This window comes from Sinocyclocheilus anshuiensis, unplaced genomic scaffold (genome assembly GCF_001515605.1).
Source record: "Sinocyclocheilus anshuiensis isolate Anshui unplaced genomic scaffold, SAMN03320099.WGS_v1.1 scaffold493, whole genome shotgun sequence".
NCBI lineage: Eukaryota > Metazoa > Chordata > Actinopteri > Cypriniformes > Cyprinidae > Sinocyclocheilus > Sinocyclocheilus anshuiensis.
In genome coordinates this window covers 485,653-497,503 of record NW_015537963.1, presented here as the reverse complement: position 1 = coordinate 497,503, position 11,851 = coordinate 485,653, and the positions used below count along the sequence as shown (strand labels likewise).

Here is an 11,851-nt window from a genome sequence, read left to right as displayed (position 1 = left end):
TTATAATGGGTTTTCATGTTTTTGTCTCGTCGCTCCGGCCGGACACGGCATCATCACAGTATGGTGAGGGGTATAACATTTCCGTCACACGCTTGAGGTTGTTCAGCCAATCATAACGCACTGGATAGCTGGCCACCTGAGCAACACTGTGGAAATGTCCATACCCTTTTTTTTTATCAAGATAACCTTGTAACCTGGGCAAGGATCGTCTGTTGAGCCTTCCTATTACTGTTTGTTAGCGAATGTTAATGAACGTTGTTGTAAACTGTTACCGCCGTGTCTGGTCTATTCTCATCCAAAAATAAGAGGCGTCAAGACACACACACACACACACACACACGCTTGAGTTCATATTGGCTAGTGCGCTCATGGAAAGCTGATGTGTGGCGCGCTCTGAGAGTCTCTCACATTTCAGGAAGTGTCGGAAGTCCTCAGCTGCTGTCCGTCTGTCCTGCTCTATATTATGGTCGCGCAGCCGTGATCCGCGTGGATCGTTGGTGTGGATCTCCGGTGGGGCACCATGTCCACCCGGTACAGCCCGAGGCGTGCGCTCCTGCTCCTGCCCGCGGTCTGCGCGCATGTTGTGTCCGTGCTGACTGTCTGCTGCGCCGGGAGCATGTTTACAGCTGGTAAGAACACATTTCCTACAACTGCTTTGTGCACTTACAACTTTCACATGACTGTGTGGCTGCGGCTTAAAAACTAGTACGCTGCCTACTTAGTCAAACAGCATTTTTGGGCATCACGGGCGCGCAAAAGTCAAACTGCACAGTTGTTTATTTAAAACACGGGCTTTACCTGATATGACCCTTAAATTAGCCTTGAACTCAAATCTTTTGATTTTGAAATGTCATTTAGATGAAGTAGCTTGCATTTAAGTTACTTGGCATAAAACATTACAGTTTGTGTCTTAGGAACAGATTGAGTCTTTTTCTCAGAGCAGCACAGCTAATGCACATCGGACAGTTTGTATGAAGAACATGCTCAGAACAGCTTCTTTGGGAGATGTTTGTGCTTTATTGATAGAGGCATTAACAGAACATCTGTGGTTTGCTGGTGGTTTTTATTGTCATAACTTGTAGTTTGTCAATACACTATTTGGTGACCAGATGATGATCATTGTGATTTGATTATAATGATTTCTTATTTATGTATTTATCTGACCAATGACAATTTGATTGATTGATTGAATGATTACGGCAGGAAAATTAAGCTGTTTTGGAAAAATATGATTTGATTGATTGATTTTGAAACCCAAGAAAATTAAGGTTATTTTAGGACCAAGATTTATTTACTTTTTATGTACATTTTCCTCCTACATTCTCATTACAATGATGTAATAATAGTATATGCAGTTTTTAATTGTAGAGAATGAATACATTGTTACTATTGTTTGTACTACCTTTTATTTATGCTATTTTTTAAATAAATAAAAACCATTACAGCATACTTTGTGTAATATTGTATAAAATTACAGTAATGATGATCTAATGATAATAACAATGAAAATAATGCCATTAAAATATGTATTAAAAAATCTCTAAATGCCCAGATGCATTACAGTAATGAGAATTGTTGGAGTCAATATGCTTAATTGTTATAAAAATTAATGCCATAATGCAAAATTCCTTGTGAAAATATTGTTTTTCTCAAAATTTGGGGATAAGATATGACCTGGGTTTGGTTTTGTGGTATTCACCCATGTAGAGTTTGGGTCGATTAGTCTAAGGAGACGAAACCTGAACAAATGAGGCTTTTCTTTCTCTCTCTCTCTGTCTCTGAACACATCATCATTGGTAAAGTGCTCTTAATTAACACAGAAAACAATCAGTCTCTCTTCGCCTCCTGATGCTAAATGTATTTGTGTGAAAGTGATGATTATGTTATTGTGTGCTTTGCTGAGTTAATTGCATGTCGACGATCGTTAATAGTTCAAAGCTCATTCATCATGGAGCCGGTAAGTGATATGAAATGAGACTCCATGCGGGTTTGGTGGACGCAGTCACAGTGATTATACGATGAGAGCACCAATGAAACAAATGTGCTGCATGCAACTCTGACAGATTTGATAAATGACACAGCGTTACAGCGACATGGTGCTTGATCAGCCACAGATACTCTCATTAAATCAGAGAGCTTATACAAAACAGGTGTGCTGGAGGGAGGAGGAGATGTGGAGCTTCATATAATCATCATAGTTTACCGTATCATTTGTAAACACTGGATTTCTTTCTCCACTTTCTCACCAATGGATCCTCTGCAGTGAATGGGTGCCGTCAGAATGAGAGTCCAAACAGCTGATAAAAACATCACAATAATCCGCAAGTAATCCACATCACTCCAGTTCACGAATTAACATATTGTGAAGTGAAAAGCTGTGTTTTTGTAAGAAACAAATCCATCAGTAAGGTGTTTTAACTTTAAACCATTCATGAAGTACAAGTCCATAATCCATAATAACAGTGAAAAAGTCGCCTCATCTGAATCAGGAGAGAAATATGCACAGACCAACACTGTTCACAAGCCAAAACAGCTCTAAACAAATACGTGGATGGATTTTGATGTAAGTGGACAACAGGAGATGAACTTTTTCACTGGAGGAAGCGTTATAATGTATTATGGACTCATATTGTAGCCAGAAGTGATGGTTTAAAGTTTAAACGTGTTAATGATGGATTTGTTTATAACAAACACACAGCTTTTCAATTCACAAGATGTTAATTGATGGACTGGAGTGGTGTGGATTGTTGTGATGTTTTTATCAGCGGCACATTTCTTCTGTGCGGCCAAGGTGGAGGGAACATTGCTCAACAGTTCTTTTATATTAAACAAAATTATTGGTTTCTTAACTTTTGTTGTTTATGTTATACTGTAAAAAATGCATTTTTGGTTCTCAAGAACCGCTCCAATCGATTTAGATCAATAATTCTTGATCTCAAGAATGATTCTATTTTTGTTTGATTCATTAAAAAGAACAGTCTTGTAGTCATGTGTGAGTCATTAAAGGGAGACATAGACAAGGAAGGGCAGAGGAACCCAGTAAGATGAGTGTGGAAAGATGTGAGGTGGAAGTCAAGAGAAAGAACAGAGAGGAAGACACGAGGAAGAGAGAGTAGCCCGTCAAAGTGGGGTGTAAAACCAGAAACCGTTGATGTGACAACAAGGTTACCGAGACATGCGATCAAAGTCGTGCCGATCCCCAACATGTGTTAGAAAGAGGATGTCGACTACTGCGAGTGAACACTGTCCCTGAGTCTGCTACAAACGATCCCATTCCCTCCAGACGCAGCGTGTGGGAAAACCAGAGTTCATTGCCACTTCTGTGAGTGTGTTGGCATGTTTGAAGTTAGAGTTCAGCAGAAGATGAAAACTCTCATCATTTGCTCACCCTCATGTCATTACAAATGTGCCTGGTTTGCTTTCTTCTGTGGAACACAAAAGCAGATGTTTTGCAAAAGGTACAGAGTGCTCTTTTATTTTTTATAATGGGTTGTCAAGCTCAAATATGAGGGAAATATTATAGAAATAGCCCAATATTTTGTACACTAATGAAATTAATACTTTTATTCAGCAAGGATGCATTAAATTGATCAAAAGCAACAGTAAAGACATGTTACAACAGATTTCAAATAAATGCTATTCTCTTGAACTTTCTATTCATCAAAGAATGCTGAAAATCATGGCTTCCACAAACATATTCGGCAGCACAACTGTTTCAACACTGATAATAATCAGAAATGTTTCTTGAGCAGCAAATCAGCATATTAGAATGATTTCTGAAGGATTGTGTGAGACTGAAGACTGGTGTAATGATGCTGAAAATTCACAGGAATAAATTACATTTTAACATATATTCAAACAGAAAATTTTGCCCTTTTTACTATATTTTTGATCAAATCAGTGAAGCCTAGGGTTGTGACGGTGAGGAAATTTTCCCACCGGTTAATCGACGTGTGACAACACCAATAATACCGGTATCACCGTGGGGGCAGGGGCGTTTCCTCTTTCCTCGCTTTCCTTCGCTTTTAAATATCTTGCAAAAGCGGCGTGCGCATTTTACTTTCACTTTCAAATAGCGGCAATTTGGCGTAAAGCAATTGTTTGCTTGAATTTTCCCTCTTTTCCTCATTTTCCCTCTTTTCCTCGCTTTCCTTCGCTTTTAAATAGCTTAAAAGCGCATTTTACTTTCACTTTTGAATTAGCGGCAGTTAGGCGTCAATTGCTTGAATGCAACAACAAAATACAACGTCAAACTCACTTTAGCCTATATATAAAACATAGAACTTTTATTAACAAAACGAATAAAAATACACCATGTTAAAGGGCAGGCTATGACTAATATAAAATAACAAATAACTTGCATAAAGTTTAAATAGGTAGCCTATACAAAACTGGAAATAAGTAAACGTATAATATATAACCGAATAAAAAAGAAACGTAGAAAGTTTATTAGCAAAACGAGTAAGAAAGCTTGGAGGCACGGCATACACCTTGATGTCAAATAAAATAAATAAATTACACAAAGTTTAAATAAAGTAAAAATCAGCAAACACTGTGGAACCAATTAAATAAGAAACGAATGTTTAAAAAAAACTTCCAAAATCACCTTAGATAAACGGCAAAAGTCAACAGGCTTTTCAAAATCTAAAATACCTCCAAACAGGCGCTTTTGCATTTCGTTTTGAAACTAAATCATCCGCGATCGTCTTGTCTGTCTCACCGCACTCTTCTGGTCAGTCAGCTCGACTCGCTCTCCTCACTGGAGAAATGAAATCTGATCTGTGATGCGACTGTCGTTCGGCACGCTGCATTGAGCAGCCGCGTTCAGTTTTTAATTGTAGTGTCTGTTCTTTTACTGAACTAAATGATTTTATTTTTATTACTATAAAAAAGATCAAAATGACGGTGGGGGTCGGTGCCGCGGTGGGCAAGTGACGTAACCGGTGTTGCGACTTAACAACGGTATCACCGTCAGCACCGTCTATCGCGGCAAGCCTAGTGCAGCCTTGGTGAGCATAACTTCCAAAAACATTGAAAAATCTTGAAACTTCTTGTGATAGTGTGTATAATATTACAAGCACTAAGCCTTTTGAAGTCGAATGATAGTTTTCTAGAAGGAAAAGACCAAAATATTAGTCATTATTCACTGAATATATTCCTTGTAGCTCTATCACATTCACAGTTTTAAATGCATCATGTTTCCAACAGTCACATGATGGGTAAAAACCGATAGTGCACAATGTCAGAAGTCTGGAAACATTGTTGTATAAACTATGCTTTATGCTTTTTTGACGTGCACATTTATTGCATGAACAACAAAAGTTTCACAGAAGAAAGAAAATCTATTTTTGGGTGAACTGTACCTTTAAGATTTTCATGCACTCGCTTCCTCTGGAGAAGAAACACAGCAATTTATCTTCCCACAAGTCCCCCCTGGTGTGAAACATGCCGCGTCGGTGACAGGAAGTGGTTACCTGGCTGCCGTCGTTAAAGGCTAATTAGTGAGTTTATCAGAACAGGTGCCTCCCCGCGGTCTCACGAGGGCCGAATGCATCCGCGTGGCTGTTTTCAGAGTCCAGCATGTGGTCCTGCATAAAGGCCGCTGGAGGCGGAAAATGACTGGAAATCTTTAATGGTGTGGTTTTATGAGCAGGCGTCTGTAGAGATTGTACGATCAGTTGTTAAATGCGTGAGGGTCACAGAGATGCCGTTCAGAAGCATCTGTTATTTTGCATTATTAAAGTTAACAGGAAATCTAAACTGACCCTATTTGCTTCCGTAATGCACATTCCTAGTCTTGTTGTGTATAATTCATCAGTGCATATTATTCATCGTCAACCAATATGTTGTTTATTTTAATAGCCAGTGTAGATGCTGATGTCTAGAGAGCAGAGAGGCCAGTGGCTGCGTATCAGTTAGTGATTGAGAATCAGATTATATTTGCCAATTTTCAGTTTGTCTGCACTGGCTGATAGTTATGGCCACAAGCTGTTTAACAATATTTTAGCAAGTTTGTTTCCATTCTGATGTGAAACATCCACTTTTAACTGTCTTAATGAAATAAATCCCTTATTTCCCATTGAATATCATTATTAAATAAGAAAAGCACTATTGTTCAAAAGATTGGGGTCAGTAAGACTTTTTTTGAAGGAAATGAACACTTTTATGAAGCAAAGATGGATTAAAATGATCAGAAGCGACAGTAAAGATATTCATAATGTTACAAAAGGTTTCCGTTTCAAATAAATTGTTATTTTGAACTTTTTAGTTTGTCAAAGAATCCTGAAAATCACTGTTTCCACAAACATATGAAGCAGCACAACTGTTTTCAACACTGATCATAATCAGAAATGCATCTTGAGCAGCAAATCAGCATATTAGAATGATTTCTGAAGGATCATGTGACACTGAAGACTGGAGTAATTATGCTGAAAATTCAGCTTTGCATCACAGGAATAAATTACATTTGAACCAATATTCAAATGGAAAACTGGTATTTTAAGTTGTAATAGTATTTCACAATATTATTGATTTTACTGTATTTTTCATCAAATAAATGCAACCTTGGTGAGCATAAGCAACTTCTTTCAAAAATGTTCAAAAATCTTACCAACCAAAATATTAAATGGTGGTAAATGTCCAATTATGGAGGTAAAATGGGTAAAACTGCAATTTTATGTTGATTTTAACAGTTTTTTTTGATGTGTTATAGGTCCTTCAGATCAGTTTGTGTCTCTAATTATCATCTGGATCTTTATTTTTGGGTGAACTGTTCCTTTAAGAGTGTATGGCATGTCAAACCTTTAGAACAGAAGTTTTTGTGTTTTGTGTATCTAAGCTTAGACTTTCCATTCAAGAAAACTTCTGATTTGATTTATGGTGGGACATCCACTTTCCTTATGTTTAATCATATTTTCAGTCGCAAGTGGCAGTGGCAAAATGCATTCTGAATCATTTCATTTAGAGTTTAGCATTCGTTCTGTCCCCTGGTGTTCTTTTATAAAAAGCACCGTTTCAGGCGTACAGTACGTTAACGGTCCGAGAGCAAGCGCTCATCTGCTCTGCCAGAAATGGATCGTGCAGAGCTGAAAACAGCTGAATGGGATTGAGTATCTGCTGGTGAACGCATGACGGCCAGAGAGAGTTTCAGGCGAACCGGCAGCTGTTCATATGCCACTGGACCGCTGAGAGAGAGAAAGCAAGAGACACCCTGGAAAAACAGACCGTTGAGGGCGTGGGGGATTAATGAAAGACAGACGGAGAGGAGAAGAGAGAGAGACAGATCCTGCGCAGTGACAGACAGTTGCAAACACTGCAGAAGACTTCTGCACGCATTAGAGAGAAAGAGAGCGGTCAGACATTTAAACTCAACTGACCCCATCCAAAACCTTTCACCCTCTCAATATGAAAGGCAGAGGCGATTATGTTCTCAATAAAGCTCAACAGTGGCCGCCCACCTCTTCAACAGCCCTGCTTTTCTCGTTCATTTTCTCCACAGGGAATTCAGAGACTTAAAGCTCTGAGATGAATCACTATATTTCAGCTGCTAAATGAATAAGTGTAAATGCTTATACTTTAATTTGAAGTTTAAAAGTATTTGGGAAAAAAAAACAAAGGTACAAAACCGTTTGCATGTACTGTTTATTTCAGTTATGCATTTGGCAAGCGCTTTTATCCAAACAGACTTTTATTGCATTCAAGGTTTGCATTTATTCAGTTGCGTGCATAATCTGGGAATCGAACCCATGACCTTGTTGTTGCTAGAACCATGACTGAGCTACAGAAATGCCATGAAGTGAATTAAAAATAGATGAATATTGTTCTTAAGTCCTTGATTATAACGAATAACATAGCAAAATATTGTAATCTATTCAAATGTATAAGTAATTTGGGATTATAGGATTATAGGATTGAGCAGTTGTTGCTGAGGAATTTGGTAATTAAGCATTTTTGTAGAAATGAAGAAGAAATGTTGATTTGTGGTTTCTACAGAAGCATATCATAACTGAAGTAGGTCTGTGTTGAATGGTTTATACATTGTTGATTAAAAATACTTTATTTGTGGAGAAATGGATGAGAATTTGACTTTTTGCTTTAGTTTTTTCTGCCTCTGTCCTAAAAGTCTGTTTGAGCCTCAGTGTGATTCTGTGGGATCTTTCATGAAGTAATTATGAATATTTTTGAACTGGCTCTTGGTTTTAATTATAAATGTTCAAGGTGGTGTGTTTCAAAGAAGCATTATAAATTCACATTTCTGAGAAAAGTCATGTTTTCCACTTGAAAGTGGAGAGTCGGCGTGAAATCATAACAGATTTTATTTCATTAATTCTTAATGCATTTTTATTTGTTAATTTATTTCATGAATCATCAAAGCAAATTATTTTAAATATAAAAATAGTGTTTGACTTTTGATTTGATCTCTTTTGATCTTCTCCTTCTTATAGAACAGTCAGTGTCATATTCTGTAAAAAATATTTATTAGTATTTTTATTGTGATTATTAAATCAAAATATTCAACAATATTATTGTAGTGTAAAATAAAAGCTCAAATATTTATTAAAAAATGTTTAAAAAGTTATAAAATAAAAAATAATTATAAAAATAGTTATATAGCACAACAAATTAAAATTATACTGTTTATTTAATTCATAATAAAAAACAGATTATTTGATTACATTGTTTTATGACAATGTAGGCTAAAATAAAAATTTATTTTTATTTATATTGTCTATAGAATAAAACAACAACAACAACAACAATAATAATAATAATAATTATTATTATTATTATTGCAGATTTAAAACTGAATGTAAAACATGTAAAAACAGAATGGAACACACAGTGTCAAATTTGGTAAATTCAGTCAAGTTTTACTACTTTTTTCACTGAAATTTTTCATGAGTCTCTGAACCCTACTTTGAACCCCCTGTTTTACAGCACCATTAACACATCTTTAAATGACTTCCTTAAAGGTGTGAAGACTCTTCAGATCACACTGACCTTTAGTAGCCAATAAGTGTCCATTTGGCTCCATTATATGCTCCACTGCGATTTAATCTCAACAACTGTCATTGTTGGAATAAACATTTAGTTACATCTAACTCAGTCAAACTGGATGGAAATAATTGCACTTCATTCCAGATTTTTCTGGTTTGAGTTTCAAGATGTAGCTGTGGTGTCCTTGATGTGGGGAATGGAGGCCTGTGATGTGATGAATCATGTAGTTTGTGCGTGTTCACCCTTCATTAGAGACCCTTTGTGGGATTAAACGCCCTCATACGACATCTGCCACATTTTGAAGGAGGATCGGTCTCATCTGCCACATCACACCTGAGCTGAGCCTTCGGCATGGCTCATTTCCCCTGGCTTCCTCGAGCCGTCCGTGAGGATGTGTCTGGAACCATGGATCATTGGGCCCTGTGATGCCGAGGTTTAGGTGGTCTCAGGGGGTCTTCATGCACGAGTGCAGCTCACGGCGTTCACAGGTGTGACCGCGGAGCCGGTGCAGGTGATCCATCATGAACTGTGAGAGTGAGCTTTATCCAGTGCATGACCAGTCCGTCATGTGTGGCCTTCAACATCTTTAATACAGCAGTTGCACAGCAGGGACAAAGTAATGCACGACAGACCCCCTGAAATCACGTTTTCTGACTTTTAGTCCACGTGTTTTAGGCTAATATGCTAGTGCACTCCTAAAAGCAGCAGATATATGCATGTAAAACCTACAGTCTTTTAGGGCCTCATGATTTTGGGGGAAAAAGACATTGCTGTACTTTGGTTTTCTGTGACATGAAAAAATACAGGAATTTTTATAACTTAGATTACTTAAATTTGATTTGGGTGATTTTGTGAATCTGCATAGAACATAAAAATAATTGCAAAAAAACCCCAAAAAAACATCCTTTTACGGCTGAACAATTTGGGACAAATTGTATTCTTTTTTTATTATTTATATCGTAAACCTGTTACAATATAACCATAATTAAAAAGAATATGACTATAAAATAATATTAACTTAGAACCTATTTTTTTTATTGTGATTTATTGTTAAATCAAAATATTAAACAAAATAAGAAATATATTATATCAATACTATTATAGTATAAAATTTAAAAAAGTATTTAATATTAATATATAGTATTCAAGTATTTAATAACAATAATTTTATAGCACATTTATAAAATTCCAATAGTACTATTTATGTCTTAATTACTACTTAATTTTGGTATTAATTAATTAATTATGAATGCAACCTGCATCCATCTAGCAAGTGGCAAATAATCATTTGTAGCAAGTATGATGCATGCATGATCTTTCAATAGATTGCTTATATATTGCTATATTTGGAAATAATTACTCATTCTAGAATTATTTGTTATAATATTATCTGTTTTAAATAAAAATAATTAATCTGATATGTACCATCTCAGCTTTCTTTCAAAGGAAACACAGGAACAAAAACTGTGATGGCTTTTTTTATGGAGTGATGCAAGTGAACATTGCTTAAACTTGAACTATGAAACAATGAATTGATTTTTCTCAATCTTACTGTTGAAAAGACATCAGTGCTTGGCATATGGGTTCTGTATGCATTTTGAAAAAGCAAATGTATCGGGTTGATTTCTGTAGAGATGATGTCATGATGTGTTGACCATGTGACCTGGCCTGGTCTAAAGGTCACGTGAGGTTCTCTGTGTGGTTCTGGCTCCTCTCAATGGGCGTATGCTGCTGGATCCGTGTGCCAAGCGCAGGTGGCTCTGGCGCTCTCAGATGTCCAGCAAGCCCACCGGACCTCTTGCCGATGTGTCAGGAGTGGGAATGATTTTTGACAGCGTGCAGGGCTTTTATTTTGACAGCTCAGAGAACGCCAGTCTCCTTTAGTTTACTGTCTCTGATTAAATAATAAATTAGATAGAACGGTCAAACAAGGAAAGTAAACATTATACAAATGCACAAGTGACAAATTTCCTTGATTTGTTTTAAACAGTGCTGCTTTAAATCCAGTTGGCCACTATGTCATAATCACTCTGTACTGTATGTAAAATTCGCTCTACCTTCTTTTTATTTGATAAAATATGATTCAGATTGCATACAGATTTAACAGATTGTTTCATTTTTATTTTATTCATTTTAACAATTATTTTTTTTATTTGTGAAAGAAACTGTACTAGGTTACAGAATTTAAAAGTAGCTAAATTTGATAGTTGATTTACTGATTTATTTTTTATCGAGTTCAAATTATTATTTTTTAATGAGAATTTTCAAACTATTTCTAATTTAGTAAATATTATGTAAAATAAATGTACATTTAATTTTAGCATTTGTTGTACATGTGTGTATCATTGTGCGATATCATTGGCTTTATATCAGCCATTGGCCACGCTACTCTCTAAGATATCGGCATCGGCCATCAAAAAAATCAATATCGCTTGACCACTAATGAAGTTCAGTAAGTGTGCTGCGTTAAGATGTTGCGCTTAATTTTCATATTAACATTTATGTTATACTCATGTTCAATTTGCTTGTTGAATATCCTATTTCACACCATATTTTAAAAGTAAAATGGGTTGTTAATGCTATTGTATGTTGACTTTAAAGGCAGAATTCACCTAAAAATGAAAATTCTGTTATTATTATGTCATTATTTATACAAAAAAGATTTAATTCATCTAATTAAATAATGCTGGTAACCAAACAGTTGGTGGAAGCCATTGACTTCCATAGTATAATGGAAGTCAATGGCTACCGTCAACTGTTTGGTTACCAACATTCTTCAAAATATCTTCTTTTGTGTTCAACAGAAGAAAGAAACTCATACAGGTTTGGAACCACTTGACGGTGAGTAAATGAA

The 11,851-nt window shown here is 36.2% G+C and overlaps 1 protein-coding gene across 1 annotated transcript in view; it reads left to right on the top strand.

Moving 5' to 3' along the window:
* The first annotated feature begins 346 nt into the window (after positions 1-346).
* Positions 347-11,851, top strand: part of adam12a (ADAM metallopeptidase domain 12a) — a 107,534-nt gene continuing 96,029 nt past the window's right edge. The window contains exon 1 of the mRNA XM_016459530.1: positions 347-629. Within this exon, the coding sequence (XP_016315016.1) occupies positions 521-629 (109 nt within the window). The 5' untranslated portion in view covers positions 347-520. The remainder of the gene's footprint in view (positions 630-11,851) is intronic.